Source organism: Grampus griseus (assembly GCF_964374135.1).
Source record: "Grampus griseus genome assembly, chromosome: 4".
In the NCBI taxonomy this organism is placed as follows: domain Eukaryota; kingdom Metazoa; phylum Chordata; class Mammalia; order Artiodactyla; family Delphinidae; genus Grampus; species Grampus griseus.
The window spans coordinates 35961946-35984320 of NC_138997.1; the positions used below are offsets into that span (position 1 = coordinate 35961946).

The following is a 22375-nucleotide window of genomic DNA, read 5'->3' on the forward strand; positions in this document are numbered from 1 at the left end:
TGGGGTCTATTTTCAGTCCTAGAACTATGCTTAAAACTTAAGTAACAGACCAAACCTTTAGCAGAGTACTGTCAAGGTAACCTATGAATCAAAAATATTCACTAGGACATGATCTTAAAAATGAATATGACCCTTGATTATGTTACTACTCTCACTGAACTAGAAGCACCTTAAAGCTCCCTTTAATCACCTATGTTCCAGGGGTCTAGAAGCGGCAGTTACAAAACTTTAATCTTCAAAAATGTAGAGGATTAGGGACTTCCCTGGTAGTCCAGTGGTAAAGAATCCGCCTTCTAATGCAGGGGACACAGGTTCAACCCCTGGTCAGGGAACTAGGATCCCACATGCCACAGGGCAACTAAGCCCTCGTGCCACAACTACTGAGCTTGTGCGCCTTTCCTAGAGAACCCACGTGTGCAGAGCCCACATACTCTGGAACCTGCGTGCCACAACTACAGAGCCCATGTGCCCCAGAGCCTGCACACCACAACTAGAGAGAAGCCCACGCACTGCAAGGAAAAGCCCGCACACCTCAACGAAGATTCCGTGTCCCACAACTAAGACCCGATGCAGCCAAAAATAAATAAAATAAATAAATAAATCTTTTAAAAAATGGAGAGGATTAGATTGAAAATTCTTATTTTGCCCTCTCTTCTACTTATCTATACTAAAAACAGCCTTTATCCATGTCTAGAACATAATTTTGTTCTGTTCAATATATTGTACTTTGTGTGTGAATAGGTACTTTTGAAACAGAGTTTTCCCTTGTAAATAATAACTGATAATTTATGAAGTTATTTTATGCCCCCATACTAGGATTGTAATAATTTGACTTATTAATCACTTTACATTCACTACCCAATTAATTTATTTGTGTTAAGCCCATTTTACACATAGGGTAACTTAAGACGGAGTGATTAAGCCCAGCTGCTGAACTAAGGATCACATAGCTACTGAGTTGGGTAAATAATTCAAGCCTAGGCTGTCTGACTCTAAATCTATAAACCTAAACACTATGATTTTAAAAATGTAGATTTAAAACTTCATTCCAGACCAAAGAAATTATAATCTCCAGGAGTCGTGTCCCAAAATGTGTTTTTTGAAGCTGGTGGTTTGGGAACCACTGTACTGTCACCAGTCTACGCTGCCTCCCTGGGATTGCTGATTTTGATTAACTGCATCTAATTTCCATGAACCAGTCCTTCACAGAAGCCTCCCACAAGATAGTGCATGATAGCCGGTGCTGTGGAGGATTAAAAAGAAGTAGAAAACGTGGCTCCTGCCTACCTAAAACATTGAGAGACTTATACAGTGGCTGGACTGGGTGTGTTTAGTAGGGATGACTTTGTGGTAGCACTGTACTTTGATTAGGGTTTTTTGTGGAAGGAAGAACAGAAATTGATAGAGAAGAAAGACGCTAATTTGGCTACAAAGGTTTGGCAGTGGAAATAAGACTTATGGAATGGTTTACTAACCCTTCTTTATTTCAAAACACAATTTTAAATACTTCAATTCAATTCTCTCTCAAACACACACGAAATTACTAACCTTCTTCATTCATGGCTTCTCTCAGAACCTGAAGTTTCTTTTGTCTTTCTCGGATTCGGTCCAAAGCACTTGATATTGCTGAGGAGGTGGGCAATTCTCGTGTGTGAAACACTGGATCCATTTTCTGAGGGCCAAAGATATCCAAAGCCATGCTTCCATCTGAGTATCTTGCCTCCTTTTTCCTAGGAGTAGTTGAAGTCCGTACTGTTACCGCCTCAGGCAGACAGTGTTGGTGTCTGTCAGTCTCCCCAGAAGAGATGTCTCTGTCACCTGTGCAAAGCAAGTCCATGGATGAAGCCCAAATCTTCTTCTTGGGAAGTGCATCAATGCCAGGGATAGCTTTTTTTTCTGGGCCACTAGTTTTGAACTGGTAAGGGGAGCAAGAATTTTCAGAATCTTCATGTCCAGAGTTATTATCTGATGAAATGTCCTTGAAATAAACTTCTTCATATTGTGTGTCTCTGATGGACAGAAATCCCATAGATTTACTAAGCCCTTTGTTAAGAAAGGTCTGATGAGAGAACGGAGACTTGTATGTGTCTAGTACATCAGAAGTAGAGCTTCTTCCTGGAATGATAAGAATCTATCATGTATGCACAGAATTTTTAGAAAATAACTGGAATGTAACCTTACTACTGACAATGAAAGTGGTGGCAATTTCCTAATTCTCCGAATGGAGCAAGAGAGATGAAATGGGATGGTGGTGATGATAAGGGAAGTGGAAAGAGATGTTATGTTTGTATAACTTTTCATAGTTCAATGTTTCTAACCTAATGATATCAATAATATATTGAACTTACTTCTTAAAGTAGCATTATTTTATATTCAAAGGTGAATGATTTGATTTTAAAAAATAGATAAGAGTTTCTGATACTAACCAGTTTGGTAGAATATTAATTATTCATGAAACGATTTGGGGTAATAATAGAATATGTAGTATACTCCTTTAACTTCTAAAGATATAATTCAAATAGGTATTATTTCAATATAAAGCCCTGCCATTTTCTGGTCATTTAAATAAACATGTTCAAAGAAGAAACAAAGAATTCTTGCTATATTCTGGACGGAAAAAAGACTGTACTATTTGGAATTCTTAAGTATCAAAGTTTTATTATGATTAGATATGTTTTCAGAAAATTTGATTATGTTTGAAATCCACACAATTTGACTGTGTTTAAATTATGTAAGAAACAATTTTTCCACGGCAGACCATCATGTACTGAAATAGTTTTTCCTCTCGCACACAATGTATCAATATTTGTCAACTAGAAGAAATTACCCATTCTTATTTATGCTTTAGTCTTTGATGTAGTTAAAACCAGTATGCCATTCTAATTTTTTTTAAGGCAGCAGTCTAAATGCATTGAGGCGCAGCAAAAATGTCCAACCAGAAATTTTTTGAATTCATAGATTCAACAACAACAAAAATCACACATATATATGGCTCCACTATTAAAAAGAGAAATGTAGAAAAATAGTTACTAACCCAATAGCCCATAAACACTGAAGATTTCCTGCATGACCTTCTGTGATCCCTCTTTGATAACCTATTTGCTATGGTTACAATGTAAAATGATGACTAAAACCTTCCTGATAATAATAAATTGTTTACTGATTCATTTGAAGAAGTCAATTGCTTCTTCAGGGTAACAAGTATAAGCTCTAATTCCCTGACCACGAATTTTACCTTAATAATCATAGAAAAGTAAATTAATTTCAGAATGGCAACACATAATTGCTTGAAAATTAGATTCAAATGTTTTCTTGGAACTCATTTTCCCCCTGAACATGGATCCACTCAAGTGCAAATAAGGATAACATCGCCTATTTGGGGGCACATCATCTATAGCAGCTGTCCCCAACCTTTTTGGCACCAGGGACTGGTTTCACGGAAGACAATTTTCCCACATACTGGGGGAGGGGGATGATGGTTCAGGGGGTAATGTGAGCGCTGGGGAGCAAAGGGGAGCGGCACATGAAGCTTTGCTTGCTCGCCCACCACTCACCTCCTGCTGTGCAGCCCAGTTCCTAACAGGCCATGGACCGGTACCTGTCCGTGGCCCCAGGGGTTGGGGACCCCTGATCTACAGAATACTGGGAAATATACCACACCACATCTAGACACATAGATTGCCACAGACTTTAGATTCTAATATAAAATAATTTTAAACTGATAAATATGTCTATCTTACAGTATTTCAGTGAATTACATTCTTAAACCACATATTGACTCATTAATTTAAAATTGTATTAAATATACAGAACAAAGATACTCTTAAAATTGATAGAATACAATAGATAAAAAATAAGAATTGAAAGGATTTACAGATCATAGAATCACAGATGAACTCAACAATTTGCCTTCTTTTACTATCTTGACTACCAACAAGTAGTCAAAACTTGGAGAAAATCAAACAAGTGGGTATTTTGGCAGCACCATAAATTCACGGTCAACCATTTCGGACACTCAACATCATGTGCTAAGAGTAAGTTCACTCACTTTCCACAACTGATTCATTTTCCCTCATTCTTCAGATTTCCCACCTTAACTCTCATCTCTCTTTGCCTGATGAGCTGGTCTCATATTCCACCAAGAAAATAGTTGTCAGAAGACAACTCATTTTTCCATGATTAATTCTACATATCCACCCATGTCTGCAATCTTTTCCCTACTGTCTCAAAGGATGAAATTTCTTACCAAAGGCCAATTCCCGATATGTGTTCAATTCCTCCCTCCTCTTAGTTTATCAAAGATTTTATTTCTTTGGTTAATTAACTTCTACCCTCTCTGCTTCCATCTTCATTATCCCCCATTTCTACTGAGTCATTCCCATTAGTACACAAAACGTGCTCTAATATCTCTATAACAAAACCAAACTAAACAAAACCTCTCCCCTATTACCACATTTCCCCTCCAGCTACTGCTGTCTCCAATTTCTCACTTCCCATTCATTATTCTACCCACTTTAGTCAACTTCCCATTCCTCTACACCTTGGCAACTCTCATCATATATCACTGATGATACCCATATTACCAAATCCAATGGACACTTCTGCATCCATTTCTTACCTACCTCTCAGCAACAACTAATAGTGATGACAATCCCTTAACGAATCATTTTCCTCTCTGTACAAGCTTGGTTTCTTCCTACTTCTCAGACTGCTCATTCTAAGTCTGCTTTTCCTCCTCTACTGGATATCCAAATGTTGGCTTTCCTCAGATGTCAGTTTTAGAACCTTATCTTTTCACTCTTTCCTTATACAATTTCACCTATTAACAAGGCTTTAAATATTATCTACATACTGACAACTCCCCAATTTATTTTCTTGGCACTGATCTCTTCTGGGAGCTCCAGTCTGAAACAACTGGACCTTCTACTAGTATATCTCAGAAGCACCACAAACTGAACATGCTTAAAACTAATCTTTTGCTTCCCATACCCAGAGATGTCCATTTACCCTGGTCTTTCCAACCTGAATGAGTGGCACCATTATCCAACTGATGGCTCAAAACAGAAATACGGGCACCCTCCTGAAACCCTTCATCTTCTTAATTCCCCATATCAAACCCATCAGAAAGTGCTGGCTATCTAAATTCTCAAAGATATGTTACTCCATTATTTCCAATTCCACTGGCATCACCCTATTCCCAATTAACATTATCACTTGATTATATAACTGCAATGGCCTCCATGCTTCTTTTTTCATCCGACTACCCTCCACCCAGCAGCCAGAACTAACTTTTAAAAACACATTCCATGACGTCACCATCCTGCTTAATAAGTCTCAAAGGCATACTATTGCACTCCAAATAAAATCTAGACTCCTTTTGGGCATGCCACTTGAATCCTTTTTAGTCTCATCTCCACTTTCCTTATTCCATCCAGGCCACAGGTTTTTCTCTGTTAAGGTCTCTTAAATGTTAGGACCTTTCTTATGGTTAGTTGTTTCTTATTCTGTAGTTTTATTTTAAATATGACTTCTTCAGTGAAGCTGACCACTATTGAAATAGATCACTTTCCAAATGTATCATGAGTCTATTACATTCGTAACGGTATATTATTCTCTTTTAAGTCATTAGTATTTACCAGCTATCTATTACTGGGCCATGGTATCCTAAAAGAGCCATGTCTTCTCACTTGTCATATGAAGCTTAAAACTAATTGCTAATAAGGTGGCTCTTGGACAACTATGGCTTTATAAATGCTAGGTTTTTATTGTCTTTATAAAAATTAATAGATATAAAATATTTCAGTTCATGGTTATTAAAAACTTCAGAAAGTTATTTTAAATTCTTCAGGGTAGAACAAAATTATAATGAAAATAATTCATTTAAAGGTTTATATTAACTTCCTACTCTGTTTCTACAAAATATGGCTCATTTTGCTTTATATGTTTGGAAATCACGTTGTGATAGCTAACTTAACATCTCATGACTATTACTTATAAAGTAATGATTTTGAACCACAATTCTCTTCTAGTAGCCAACAGCACAAAGAAAGGCATGGTGACATAGGAAGAGAAGTGAGAAAGTAAGATGGCGGGGGAGGGAAGGGAGAGGGCAGTGATACTCTTCAGGAAAACAGCAAAAAAACTGTGGAAGTGTGAAACAAGGTTCAAAGTGGTACGTATATACTTGTTACAAATGCTCTAAAGTAAAATTGTAAGAGCTATGAGCTACAAAAGCATTAAAGGGAGAAACTGAGTGTGGATGACCTTTTGAAGGAAAAGAAAGGAAGTGGTAGGAAAGAGATGTTTTGAGGTAAGTGGTTTCTCCAGTGGATATTCTAGCCTAGGACTGCTTTTCTTTGATTTTGGGGAAAAAAAGGAGACATATCTTTAGGTAGAGACACAGAGAGGTGGATTTCAGCTGGTTATAAACATACTATTCTTAAATCACATATTCCTAACTGGCTGGAGTCTCAATGCGTTTTGTCATGTCAATGATGCTCACTATCTTCAACTACACAACAAGATATGTAATTGCCTGATTAACACTTCACAGGTGGATAAAATACATATGTCATCATACACAGCAATATAGTATCATAGTTGCTTTGTGTTGCTAAAGCACTAGGGAAAAAATTTCACTAATCTGGGAACTCAAAATTAGAGTTCAAATATAGCATCTGGACATATAAATGAGGAAAAACATGGAATTCTAGGCCCTCTTATTAGATGCTTCAGTCTAGTAAACAAGTGAAAACCATCTACTGTTAATACCAGTGTCACCTCAAATAACTATATTTGAGACTAGACAAAATGCAATTTCTTCAGATGCTTTCCAGATCTTTCCAAACATGTGCCCAGGCTATTATAATTACTTTATTAAACAAGCAAAAAGCAGCACTGAAATCATTAATTAAGTTCACCTAATAGCTATGCTCACTACTCATTTTGATCACAGGAAATTAAACTAATGGTATTTCTGAAAGCAATGCCATTGTAGCTACTTTTTAAAAGATTTCAGGTGGAGCTTTCTGTGGTATTTTCCTATCCTGGCAGAGTTAGAAGCTCCTTCATCTAAACTCACAGAGCATGCTGGACCTCTATGAAGACATTCTCTCACTGTATTAAAATTAACCATTTTATTATATATCTGCCATCACTCCTACTCATTTCCTCACCCCCACCCCCAACTGGAACAATAACGTAAGGGATCATGTCTTACTTGTTTTTGTATTTACTGTTCCTGATAAAAGAAATTCCAAAAAAAATGCTTGCAGAATGGACTGGTTATATAACTTTTGAAACCTTTTAAAGTCAATTTAGGTAGCATAATCTACCAGAAAGATTACTGTCAAAAGATGGGGTTTTAACTAGCTTTGTCATTCAATCCCTGAGCTGGGGCAGGCCACTTAATTTGTTTCTCACTTCCTCCATCTACAAAAATGTGGATAAAATTTGTTATGTCTTCTTAGAGGTGACAGGATAAACGAACTAACCCATTTGAACTATTATGAGCTCTTCTGAACAAGTAGCAACATAAAGTTCTAAATTTTGTTTCTATTTTATTTTTCTCAGCATATAATTATCTGAGGGAGAATTTAAGTTATTTTGAGAGAAAGTCATAAAACCAGAAATCAAAAGATCTCCTGGTAAAGTTTTAGATTCTATACTTTAAAAAATTAAGTTATTCAGAACAGAACAATTAGTGACTATACGTAGATTTTTCCACCTTTAAAGATGCTCTGAGTTCGGAAACAGTTTACAGACAACATTAGATTACATACAATTATAAGTATTCAAATTTAAAATGAAACCACAAACATTTTCTTTCAGAGGGTGCGCAGTTTGCTAAAAAGTAAATGGCAAACAATAAATAAATGTTGAAGAGCTATGAATAAAAAATTTTAAGATCATAAAGAGTATTCATAATATAACATATTCCATTTATTAAATTAAATTGAAAAAATCTTCCTTGTAAAGTACATTGTGTTTTAACTATTTTTGTTATTTATGATGAACATTATCCTTAATGGGATATCATCATTCATCTTTCTCCTCACACTGAGTCTCAAAAAATTCACAGCATCTCTTAGAAGCTAACTTCAAAATGACATTTCACTATTAAAAGAGGCTCCCCGATTCCCCATCTGTCTTCACAAATGTGTTCAGGTACATAAAAAAAGAAACATGATATTATCAATACGCCCAAGTTCTGAAGCACTATCATGCTGATCTGATCAAGGTGTAGGTTTCCACCTTAAGCTTTCTTGGCAGGAAATGTTTGATTTCTTTCTGCTTAGTGAAGCCTTTTATCAGCATTGACAGTATTATATAACAGAGTGGAGGCACACAGCCCACTAGTTTAGGCCTTAGCTTCTGTAACAGATCTCAGAGGTAAGATGTAAGGAGAGACCTTTTATGGTCATTTACTCATAAATGAAAAATTTTACTGTTAAGTTTTAGTTGAACAATCAGATCACTTAGATACGAGGCATTATGTCTAAAATTGCTTACTTCTTTTAATCTAATTCTGTATCTCACTGCCCATCTTGACATTTTATTTATTGAGAATAGTGGTCAGGAATGTAATAAACTAAGTTATCACTACATAAAGGCTTTAGGTTGGTCTGCATCAAAGAGAATGCCTTACTACTAATGTAATACGACAACGTTGCGTTGCTGCAAGTGACCACTGACAGTTAAGAACTGGCACTGCCCAAAGGTAACACCAGTGTCCTAGAAGAATATTTCTTCTTCATGAGTTAATTTTTTTAATCTTAAGAGTTATATTAATAAGTGTGTGCCACAGACTATTAGTTCCTAATTGCTTCTGTCTGGTAATGTCTGTAATTAGTATACTGTGTGGATTCTGTCCTTGAGATGTGGTTTTACAAATTTATTAAAGATAAATTAAAAGAGACTTTGAGCAGTAATATTTTCCTTACTGCTTAGCAGTAAGCAACGGCTAAGACAGGCTGAGGATCCAAAAGGCTATTGTTTCTTTAAGTATAAGAACCTCTAGTTCTACCCCAACTACAGGAACTAATTTAGGTTTATCCTGAGTGACAAATTGTAACTCCTTACAAATTCTCTTGAGTTTAGATATTGGAGAGATTGTACTCTCCAATAAGAAGATAGGATTATTAGAGAATTAAAATCTATGGACAGTCTATTTACAGATTTCTCTGTTAATTTTCTTAAGTTACTACAGTCACTTCTAGATTATCTGCATTTGGACAGTCTATTAGTCATAAGAATTCTAGAGCACTATTAGTAATACTAAGTCTTAATATTACAAAAACAAAGTCATAAATAAAAGGCATTAATACTTTGGTTTAAAACTTCTGATACATTTGTTGTTATAATAAAATAGTCTAATAACATGAGCCAAGATGGTGAACTAAACTACCAGTTTATTTTTTACTCTGCACACAACTTAAGGCTTAAAATAGGCTATCTAAAAAATTAAATCATAGTCTCATATATTTCTTTTCAGAACCATTAACATTTTATTACAAATGTATTACTATATCTAATATTTTTATAAAACTTTTTCTCATACTCATTCAATCAACAAACATTCATTTAACACGTACAAAAACTAACATGCTTAATAGTGGATTTTCCCCATCTCTAGCATCTATGTGTCCAGAAAGCTTAATTTTGTATATGGTTTTCACAAATATATGTATATATGTAAATGACAAGTAAATAACCTGCTATTTAAAATATGCTATAGATAAAATGTATAACCAACAAGCAATTACTGTATATCACAGGGAACTCTGCTCAATACTCTTTAATAACCTAAATGGGAAAAGAATTTGAAAAAGAATAGATACATGTGTATGTATTGATATAACTGAATCACTTTGCTGTACACCTGAAACTAACACAACATTGTTAATCAACTATACTCCAATACAAAATGAAAATTAAAAAAATAAAACAAAATAACTTACCAGTAAAAAAAAAAAAAGTATGTTATAGAGTTGGCATAGATTCATTTCAATCTCTATTGCTACCTCTAAAATGTTACATAACAATTGATGTCTGAAACAACAAGACTCTGAATCATTGAAAGTAATATAATCTAAACTATGTTAACACTTGTGAGTCTTTAAAATTTGATAAACTAAATATGGCAGGGTGATCTTTTTCTGCAGATTCTGTAGATTCATGATGAAGAGGGATAGAATGGGGGAGTCTCATATATTTGGGAACATTTTTTATTCTTAGAAAAAACAAACTATCTTTAAAAATTAATAATAATATAACATATTTACTAAATCAACAAGTAACAACCAAGCATACAAACTTCAATTTCATATCCTGGCCACTTAATGACAGCAGGAGATGACAGAAGGGAGCTACGAAAAGAGAGAAAGAACAGGAAAGAGAAATAAGGAAGCAAGGAGGAGGGGAGAAAGGGAGATAAGAGGAGAATAAGAAGGAAGGAAGAAATAGAAAGATGATAAATAAGAGAAACAAATCATTTCTTTTAAATCTAACGTTTACTTATTAAAGTATTCACTGTGGACCTCCCTGGTGGCGCAGTGGTTAAGAATCTGCCTGCCAATGCAGGGGACATGGGTTCGATCCCTGGTCCAGGAAGATCCTACATGCCGTGGAGCAACTAAGCCCATGTGCCACAACTACTGAGGCTGTGCTCTAGAGCCTGAGTGCTGCAACTACTGAGCCCATGCGCCGCAACTACTGAAGCCCTCATGCTCTAGGGCTCACGTGCTGCAACTACTGAAGCCCACGTGCCTAGAGTCTGTGCTCCACAACAAGAGAAGCCACGGCAATGAGAAGCCCGAGCACCACAACAAAAAGTAGCCCCCACTCTCTGCAACTAGAGAAAGCCTGCACACAGCAACGAAGACCCAACGCAGCCAAAAAAAAAAAAAATTCATTGTGTATCCTTGAAAAAGACTCATTCTATTCTAAAACAGGGAATTGATTCAAAATTTGATAGATTAACAAAGTGCTGCTATTCTTAGCACCAAGGTTCACATGATATCTTACCTCAAATCCTAGTATTGTTTTAAGATAAAAGAAAACAGATTTTTACCTATGAGAGGAAGGTACCTATATATATAAGGACGTAAGTATAGTAAGAAAACATAAGGAAGGGTTAAAAATACTTTTTTAATTGCCATCAAAGCATTGTAAAAACTAAGTTAAGCAAAGTCTGCCTTCTTTTCTGACCCATGCATAAACTAATAATATATGTATTAGAAACAGAACTTTATGTAACCCGAAGTAAATTGACTATACTGATGATATGAAAGCTAAGTACCTTTTCAGAAAAACAATCCTTATTCTCAATAAGTAAAATGAAAGTACCAAAACAGACACAGAACTAACTGCATTATTACAGAATCACTCCATTAGAAATGATTTCATTGCTTTTCTTTGACTTCTTAAGAGAAGCAGTACACTTGCTTAGGGCACATCCTTCCCTCTCAGACATGAGAGTTCTGAATTCTGCAAAACTTTTAGTCCGGATAATCAAATGTCTATATTTAGTTTTCACAATGAGAGTTTCTCATAGGTTTTAAATAAGATAGCTGTGCTCTGATTATCTAATTAAGCAGTTAAACATCTTAACATTTTAATCTGACTATATCAATTAGAATGTTTTATTAGAATATATTTAAGCAATATTTACATTTACTTTAACCCCAGCTTCAAGACTTAAGACAATAAAATATTTCACCCACAAAGTATTTTTGTTAATGTTTAAATTATAATTATCAATATTGCTTGATGAAAAGAGAACAAAGATAATCAACAAAAACAAAAGTTCATTTTATAAATAAGCCAAGCTTGAAACTTACCACTGAAAAATAAACTTTCAGATAAAAATTTAGTTTTTCTACTTCCATTTCTTGTGTTTTGAATTTCTATTCATTTCCTTAAAAAATCAATTTAATAACTATGTAGAACCTATAATTATCCAATGCTACTGGCAAATAGCAAGACCACTCTTCGTCAGTCTTTACTTAGTCAGCATCATATAACCTAAGTTAGTATTTGGTAACTCTAAGTCATGAAATTCGTTGGTCATAAAATCAATTTAGTGGGGTGCGATTAGCATTAAAAAAAGAAACAGAATAGAAAATAACAGTATGCAACAAGAATAATGTTGCTTTCTGAAACCTTTGTTTTAGTAGCATTTATGTTCATAAATATGTGTTTTGTCGTACTTTAAAATGTATTTTTAATACAAAATACCATGATAAAGTAAAAAATGATATTATTGCTACAATAACAATACTGGGAAAGAAATTATTTACCATGGTGTCCTGATTGTATTAACATTTTCTGCATAACTATCATGGATTTATATATTAATACACATAGCATTCCTTATCTGTACGGTGCCTCCACTTTGCACACTTATGATTATGGTCACAATTACCAGATTTCCAAGCTAGGTTAAGTATGATTTTGTAAAGGAAATAATAACTAAGGTTAAAGCCTAAAAGTTTCCTATTAATATACTCTTACCTGTTGGTAATCCTTTTCCTCTCAATCGGTCTCGGATAGTCTGGCTTCGATCAGGCTTTTGCTCACTGTTACGGGAAAGCTGATCCGTCTGTACATAGGTAATCAAAAGTCAAGTTTGACAATAGAATCTCCCTTTTATTTTCATGGTAATTGTCTACAGAATGACACCAGTTAGATAATTCTTGGAGAGGATAACATTTAAGTAAAAACACTCCACGTCTGCTATTGTTAATATATATTCCTTGGATAAGATTTATGTAGTTTAGTTTTGGCCAATTCATCTTCAGGAAATAAAAGCCAAGAAACATCTGTCAAAGACTAATCTGCTAACTAGGGAACAAAATTAGCCAAATTAAAGTAGTTAAAATGAGTTCCATTTCAAAACAACATACTTGAAGTATTCTTTTTTTTTCCAAACTGATAACCACTTTCACCTCTCAAGTGTGACTATAATTTTAAAACCATATTAATTCTGGTATGATAAAGCTCTCTCCTAATTGCAACTATGCACTGAGGGTGCTGATTTAAATTATTTTCGAAAATAATTTTCTAGATTTTGCCTGCCAGAAATTACATTTGAGAAATATTTTAAACTAAATAGACATATTGAGGGATGACAAATTTAAATCAATGCTCTTTTGAGACACTTTAGAACAAAACGTTTAAGTAGTCTTAAACTTTAATAACTTCAACCGAGGGCACTTGTTTAACATAAAGCACATCAAATTCCACATTACAAGGGGTGAAATGTTAGAATACTGAATTTATTCAGCTGATCAATTAGAGGAGAAACTTCAAGAAGTAAATGTAAGGAGAGAGAATGGTGAAGAGAAATTACTTAACTCTGGCACCAAGAACATGCACACTTATCTGTTTACACACACATACACACATTTTAATATTCCTCCATGAGTGAAACTTATTTAAGTATGCATTAAAAATCCATTTAAGGTAGTATTCGAGGTATTATGCTTCCTACCTATAAGAAGACTTAAATGGAACTATTTCTGAAATGATGTTATCGTTTAAATTATATAAATAGTACTGGTCCACATTGCACTATATTGGCAGTAACTGAAGAGATAAAATCCTGTATCATCTTTGTGAATTCCTGCATTGACACTACTATTAATAATAGTTGTCATTTACTGAGCAATTACTATAAAGCAGGCACTACCTTAAGGGCTTTACAATACTTTATGTTAATTATCTAAAAACCTCATGTGGTACATATTATTATTATCTTCATATTACAATAAAGGGAGAAATAGCAAGGAAAAATTCTAAGGACCTTGAAGCAGCTCATCAACATTGAAATAATTATTTGCAAAACTGTTTAGTAATATGGGTGGATGGTATGTACCATTATTCCTATTTTACAGGTAAGTAAAATTGAGGTCAAACATGCTATATAAATCAGTGGAAAAACCAGGACAACTAAGCTGGACTACTGACTTTTACTCTATGCTAATTAATTTTAAGTAAGTAAGTAAGAATTATAGTCACTTGTAGTGAATTTCACACTGAGTGAAAGACTAACTCATTCTATCAGCGACTGGAGGCAATGACAGCTTCCAAGGAGCATAATGGCTGACAGCTAATGGCTTTGGGGTCAGAGAGATCCAGATTCCAATTGTGTCTCTGTCATTTACCATGTGTGTGGCCATGGGCAAGTTATTTAATCTATTTGAGCCCCAGTGTCATTATCTCTAAAATGAGGATGAAATTATCTCTTGTAACCTGGGGTTGTGATGAATAAATGTGAAAAAGCACATAAGTCATTCAGCACAGTGCCTGGCACAAAGTAAACACTTAAAAAATGGTAGCTGTGGGCTTCCCTGGTGGCGCAGTGGTTGAGAGTCCGCCTGCCGATGCAGGGGATGCAGGTTTGTGCCCCAGTCGGGGAAGATCCCACATGCCGCGGAGCGGCTGGGCCCGTGAGCCATGGTTGCTGAGCCTGCGCGTTGGGAGCCTGTGCTCTGCAACAGGAGAGGCCACAACAGTGACAGGCCCACGTACCGCAAAAAAAAAAAAAGGTAGCTGTGAGAGTTACTTCTGCCCAGTGATGTCCAGGAGACTGGCAAGAGCAATGGATGAGGGGAGTGTTATTATTTCTACTTAGAAAGGCAGGCTCTCTACATGCTGATTCCAACTGACCTTTCTATTCTTCTCTCCCACTAAACAACCCCACAGCACACCCCATATCAGACTTATTACTGTTCCTCAAACATCCTGCTCTTTCCCATCTCACAGCATTTGTCCAAGTTTACTTCCCTCTGCCTGGATTACCCTTTCTATCTAGTCTACAGGATCTAGCTCAAAGTGCTATCTTTCAACCCAGTCATTACTTGTATCCTTTCCCCTCAAAATCTCATAGCTTTTAAATCCCTGGCTGATTAATAGGAAACATGCCCATAAAGTGAAGAAGTTAGTACAGATCAACGTTCCTCAGAGCGAGTTTTTACAGAATATCAGTATTATGAGAAGATCTGTGAAAAAAGGCCAATATAAGTTTGGGAAATGTTTCACCTGTGTGCCTATCCCTCTTGAGGGTTAGTAATACAACTTAGTGTATTAAAGGCTCTGGGAAGTTCTATGGTGAAAATATACTTAATTTTCCTAAAATAGTTTTTCCTCAACTTTATTTGACCATAGAGAAAACTTTTTAAACAAAAATATATTTCAAAATATCTGGGAAACTTTGGTCTGAATAGAAGATCAAAGTTTTAGTAGCTTTATCTTTGTTCCAAAAAAAAAAAAATCACATACAGGAATATAAACAAATAAATCAGCTCTAGTTAAGGAGGGGAAATAAACAGCCGAGAACTCTCTTCACTTAGCCTCTACTACCTCCCTTCCTCTGACTACAGAATCGCAAAGGCTCCTTGGGGTACAGTTTACAAACCATCTGCCTAGAAGACTTTATGAGCCTGTTTCTTATCAACTGGCAAAGCATGTGGAATTTGGATATACCCCTGCCAGCCATACGACATCCTGGTTAAGATGGCAGAACTAAACCCTTAGGGATGAGGAATTAAGAGGAAGCCAGCAAGAACCCTGTGTGACAGCGGTAAACCTAATCCAAAGCCTACATAAAGGAGGGGGACTCAGGCACCATAACCTAAAGGGTCAGAGCAGATAAAGTTTAGACCTACATCAAATATCAAAAACCAAGGGGGGGGGGGTCCCAAACTGGAGCAAATGGGATAGAATATAGCTTAAGAAATGCAGCAATGGGACTATTAGATATAGAGATTGTTAGTCCTGGGATTCTTCATATCTAAGACAAGAGAGAAAACAAAGGAGTCCCAGTTTTGGGACAATCTAGTAGGGATACAAGCATGCATCCCTCTTACATACCAGGTGCCAATGTCCAAAGAAGGTAGGGAGGGTTTGAGAATACCTAAGGGGTCCAGACTAATAAGTGAGCAAGAAAGAGGTATAAAGCAACAGAAAGTGCACTTAAATAATTCTAAAACCCATTTTGCATGTCCATACGACTTTCACAGTAGGTAGAATCACTTACTGAAAGCTCCATAGGAAAAGATGTAAGAAAAGAGTCAAGAAGACTTCTCAGCTCTAACATGCTGTGATTCTATAATACCTGATAGAATAAAGTTCTAAAAAAAGACTAACTCCCATAAAATCTAGGAGACTAAATTATTGCAATGGGTTTCTAGATTTTTAAGTACTGTTTCAAATAAACAATTAACATTAGAACCTGAAATTCAATCTCCTGTTCCTAGTCTTCACTGAGAAAATGCTATCCACATTTAAAGAAAATTTTGTGAAATGCTACTAAATTTTAAAGTATGACTATAGGAACCAATTGGAACTGTGGCTTACCCCAGAAAGATTTCCCAGAACCAGTTTTACCAACTGCTTCACGTAGGAAAATGAGGGTGCACAATTGCTATTCCTAATGTGGGCACTGCAAGCGTCCAGGACAGTCCGAACAGAAACCCGAGCATAAATAACATCCTCACACATTCCAAGCAGTATACTGTTGAGATGATCTCCAAGCTTGATAGGCTGCATACAAAGAAAGAAAAGGTAATGTTGGCAAGTGTGAGTAAATCTAACTAACATGAGAGAAACCATTCCAAGGGTCACAGGAACCACACCAAACACACCTGGAGGAAATAAATTTCTTACCTAGTAGCATGTATATTTGACTGCATTTTACATTTTTATAATCCAAAAATTTTATTAGCAGAAGTTGGTTAACAGACATCTCCTAAGGTAGGAGGTATTATAGGAAAACTCTGAGGTGTTTTGGTATGATTAAGAAATGGAATGTTTTGGTTATCCAAGTATTTTGGTAAGCAGTTTATATATATACACTACTTGGGGGGAATAAACAATTTCCTAACATTTCAAAAAAGGAATATATTTGATATATATTTAATGTAATTTGACACTCATGATAACTTAGAAGAGATTTCAAATACTGCAATGACTCAAGGTCATTTAAATATAAGTTGTCATTATGCTGGTGAAACAGAAGCCAAAATGTGAGTTTTTTTTAATTAGTTGACATAATTTATAGAATATTATATCTAAATGTCCAATAATCATACCAAGAAATGCAAATTAAAACCACAGAAAGAAGTCACTATATATATACTCAGTAGAATGGTTAAAATAAAGGACTGATAATACGAAGTAGTGGTGAGGAGAAAAGCATTGCTTATGGGAGTCTGAACTGGTACATCCACTTTGGTTTAAACATATGCTTTACCTGTGACCCTTCCCTTCCACTTCTCATCCATTTGGGTATTATATTTCATCTTTTAGAGCTCAGCTTAGCAGCAATGTCCTTTAATAAACCTATTCTAACCCTCCAAGTCTAGTTATAGGCTCCAACGCTTGGTTTTCCATAGCACCCTCCATTTTCCCTAACATAGCATTTGTCACATTGTGTTGTAACTGGTTATTTTGGTTGTCTGTACCTGTGATAGGACTCCACAGACATGGAACATTATATTCCTAGTGTCTGGTACAGTGTCTGACATAAGGTAGGTGCTTAATAAATACTTCTGAATTAATATTAAATATTTCCAAAACAGTTATGATATCTGACAGTGAAATAGAAGTAAATGTTTATACTTCCCATCCAATTTACACATTATAGATACACTGACTTTATTTTCAGTTACCAGAAAAGAGAAAGTGTTAAATTATAGGCTGTGATCACATTTTACATGTAAGTTAGGTTCTATAAAATGACCCTATTATTTCCAGTAATAATTTAAGTTTCTCATTTATATTTATAGAATTGAAACTGAGGAAAGTAAATATACAGTATTTTTCATGATGTAAAATGAAACCAAACCAAGTTGAAGACTATCATTCGTTTTTCATTGATCTTAAGATGTCTGAATTTTAGAATATAAGCCTAAAATACTTACTGCTTCTTAATTTGATTAAAAAAAAAAAACCAAAAACACAGTTACTTTTGTTTGGAGTTCTAAATGCCTAAAATGACACAATTCTGTATGCTACATCTTTGATGAAATACAGTTATTTTTAAATTTTTGATTATATTTATTACTATGTTTACTATTGTGTCTTCAAGAGATCAGTTATTTTAGAAAATAAAGACTAGAAGCAGCCCAATGATCATCAGAGCCTAAGGCCCCACAAAGTGTTACTTTAATATCTGTGTCTGCTGCTGCAGGAGTAGTGAAGTATGATTTTGAAGTGACAAGAGAAAAAGTAATGAAGTAAAACTCTGAGACATAGTTAGAGCTACTATTATTCCTACAGTTTTTGCATCAAAAAAGGTTATCACTTTCTGTTCAAGAATGAATCATCAAAGAAATTTACAAGCCCCCTTTATCAGTCATTAAATTAAAAGAAATAAAGTGGACTCCCATTTCTCTCGCTATAATTTTGAAGAGGCTACTATATTTCACAGAGTGAACTGTTGAAACAGGTAGTGACTGCTATAATTCTAAGAACAGTCTAAGAAAAATAATTTCTTTAGTACTTTATTATTTCATTCTGAGAGTGTGACATTATTAATGTGAACAACCAGTGTAGAAACACTGGTGTGCCTGACAACACACTGTAGAACACATAAATACAAAGAACTTCTTAAAAAGTGTAAAGTTGTACAAATGTGACAACTTGACTTACTTGGCTCTGAGGTACTTCATGATCAGCCCCCCAATACAATGTCATTCCAAGAGAATAAATATGGATCTAGGAACAGAATTTAAAAAAAAATCATTTTATGTAAAAACTTAATTTAGCAAGTACTATATATTCATGACTTTGCTCCAAAGAAAGTGCAACACATGATTTGAGAAAATCATCATTTCATATTTTGCATTAAAGTATGTGAGAGCTTAAAACAGAAAATAAGACTGGAAATGATCAGAACAGACTTTTTTTTTCCCCCCTCAACTTTATCTAGACTGTCTGCTATGAGTAATCATTTTTATTAGTTCTTACTTAAAGTTTCTTTATGAAAGCTCAAGCAAATATGAATAGTCTTACTTTCCCCTTCTTTTACAAAAGGTCAGAAATTTAAAAAATTACTCGACACCTTGCAGTTTTAATTTAACAAGACAGGCATTTCCATATCAATGTTTATAGATCTCATTCTTTTTACTGCTGCATAGAACTCCATTTTGTGGCTATAGCATTGTTTACTTAACTGATCTGTTATTAATGGGCAATTAGAATTTTCCTAAACTTTTGCTATTATAAATAATGTTTTAGCAAACAGCCTTGTGATGTCATTTTGTACATGCAGGTATTCCTCTTGAACTGACTCTCCTAGATTATGAATAAAAGAGTAAATCATCTATAGTTTTGATACATTTTGTCAGATTTTCCCCACAGATGTTTTATCATTTTGCATTTCTACCAGCAACATATGATTTTTTCACAAGCCTTATTCATAGAATGTGTTATGAAGATTTAGATTTTTACCAAACTGAAGAGAGAAAAAAAATCTCATTGCAGTTTTGATTAGCATTTTTCTTACTAAGAATGGATGGGGTAGCAGTAGATAGAGAAAAAAGTTGGGTCAGAAAAGATTCCTTTTTCATTGTCTGTTTGCTTCTTAAAGACTGAAAAAAGGACAACATATTTTTATGCTGGTAGGAATGATCCAACAGGGAAAACTGGAACTGCAGGAGAGAGAGGAGACTGTTGGGAGAACACTGCTGAGTAAGCGGGAGGAAGTGGAAGCTAATGCACAAAGGAGTTGGCTTGACACCTCTGTCACAGTTCTTCTGAAGCAGGGAAGCAAAGAATATGAAAATTTATGTAGGTAGTCCAGTTGTGGGATCTTGGGAGAAGTCTCCTGATCGCTTCTACTATTTTTCCCCTGTGAAACAGGGAGCAAGATTATCAGCCTGAAGTGAGGACAGTTAATCCTTATAAGTAATCATTTTCTAGTTCTCCTGTTAAGTGATTTCAGAGCTAGACTTTTAGCCCATCTCCACCAGTACTGAATAATCTTACCACGAGCATTTTTTTGCACCAATCTTACTCCAGGGCCATCTTATTTTCTTGTCTTTATTTTTTCTTTTCATTTTGCCCTTATTTTCACACCTGTATTTTTTAATTATACAAACTGTCTCAAATCCTCTTTAGATATAGGTGAGGTAAATACAAATAAAACCGGGTATCCTTACAATCTCACAGCATTTTAATCTATTCCTAGTATTGCCTCCTAAATTATTCCTAAGTTACAGATTAGTTGTTCCTCTTTTCAAATATTTTCATGGCTCCCAATTATCAAAAATCCAAATTCTTTTTTTTTGTGGTACGCAGGCCTCTCACTGTTATGGCCTCTCCCGTTGCGGGGCACAGGCTCCGGACGCGCAGGCTCAGCGGCCATGGCTCACGGGCCCAGCCGCTCCGCGGCATGTGGGATCTTCCCGGACCGGGGCACAAACCCGCGTCCCCTGCATCGGCAGGCGGACTCTCAACCACTGCGCCACCAGGGAAGCCCCCAAAATCCAAATTCTTTATGATGATATGCAAGGCTCACTCTGACCTGCCTCTAGCTCCATTTCCAGGTTTTTAAGTTTTCCTTCAATTATCACTCCTTGCTCTATTACACGTAACACTTCAGAACTACTATATAATTCTCTGTTGGCAAAATAAATCTTTCTCTTTCCCAGCGCTTCTTGAGCAGTTCTTCCTACCAAGAATTTATTTCTTTTTTCATCTGTCAATAAAAGTTCCACCCATTATTGATATAGTCCAGAGATGATGTTATCTATTATGTATGCTATACAAATCTTCTCAAACAGGATAAAGCATTCTCTCTTATATGATAGTTATTATTTCATTTGTATCTCTAATGAAACAGTTAACTAATACTACCTGTAACATAGTTAAGATGTGTCCTTGTTTGTCTTCCTTGAGAAAGCCTTTTTAACACATCTTAATATCCCTCTTAGCAGTTAACACAGAACTTTTACATAATAGATATTCAATACATGCCTACTGAATTCAATTAAATGTGCATAAAGTTCAAGGCAGCATGATGTAGGCTATTTGTATCATATTTCTGTTTAGAATTCAAAGAACCTCACATGGGAACACGTTTTCAAAGAGTCTCATATATGAAAAACATTTTTCATAACTTTAGCAAAAATGACTAACTGCATACTCAAATATATTTCTCTTAATATATTAATTTTGATTTGTGATCCTTTGAGATACTGGTAGTATTTTAAGATTCTTTACTACATTTACTTGTCAGGAGGCTAATTGAGTTATTTTATTTTAATAATTTTTATACAAGACTATATAAAATTATTAACATCATTTTTAAAACTAGGTTATAAAAATATACATCTGTTGATCATTTATGTATATAGTATAATGATTAATTTTATGTGTCGACTGTACCATGGGATGCGTAGATATTTGGTCAAACATTATTCTGGGTGTTTCTGTGAGAGTGTTTTTGGATACAGACTGCTCTCCCCAATATAGGTGGTCCTTATCCAATTATTTGAAGGCCTGAATAGAACAAAATAGTTTACCCACCCCCAGGTAAGAAAGAACTTTCTGTCTGACTGCCTTCAAACTAGGACATCAACTTTTTCTTGCCTTTGGATTTGATCCGAAATACCAGCTCTTCCTGGGTCCTGAGCCTGTTGGCCTTCATTGTGGAACTACACCCTCAGTTCACCTGGTTCACAGACCAGAACTACACCATTGGCTCTCCTGGGTCTCCAGCTTGCTGGCTCACCTTGGAGATCTTGGGACTTGTCTGCCTCCATAATTACATGAGCTAATAAGACTCTCTTTATATACACACACAAACAAACACACATATCCTATTGATCCGGTTTCTCTGGAGACCTCTGCTTGATACATATAGATATGAAATATCTATATATAGAAAAAACATGCAGAAATGATAGTTGCTATTTTATTAGGATAGTGCTTTATGGGTTCAAAATTTTTAATATTTTAAAAATCATTTAAAATTTTGTTAAATAAATAACTCCAGGTACATCAGATCTTTGTTAATGTATAATAATATCTGGTATCTAATATTAGAGAAATATTATTAATATTTGAGAAAAAGTTTGTACAGTATACAAAGAAAAATGCTTTACTTTTACATTTATTCCAAAATAATCTGTAAAGTAAATATGGATAATACTTCCATATACATTATTCATAAGCTAAGAGTTTTTACTGTTGATGCAACCTGAAAAGATACAGGCAGAAAGAAGATCAGTGATACTACGGTGTAACTAAATTAACACAGTAACGCTGCAATACCACTGAGAGCCCTTAGTTCACCTGGTTGATAAATAGCAATGAATGGGTTATAGTTTAGTTAGTCATTATACGGAAAGGAGAAGGTCATACAAGG

At 35.1% G+C, this 22375-nt stretch overlaps 1 protein-coding gene across 1 annotated transcript in view; it reads right to left on the reverse strand.

The window, feature by feature from the left end:
• PTPN13 (protein tyrosine phosphatase non-receptor type 13) overlaps nucleotides 1-22375 on the reverse strand; it is a gene marked incomplete at its 5' end in the record, with an annotated part of 177088 nt that overhangs the window by 118281 nt on the left and 36432 nt on the right. The window contains 4 exons of the mRNA XM_082653757.1: nucleotides 1549-2115; nucleotides 12514-12601; nucleotides 16360-16545; nucleotides 18655-18720. Of these exons, the coding sequence (XP_082509883.1) occupies nucleotides 1549-2115; nucleotides 12514-12601; nucleotides 16360-16545; nucleotides 18655-18720 (907 nt within the window). The remainder of the gene's footprint in view (nucleotides 1-1548; nucleotides 2116-12513; nucleotides 12602-16359; nucleotides 16546-18654; nucleotides 18721-22375) is intronic.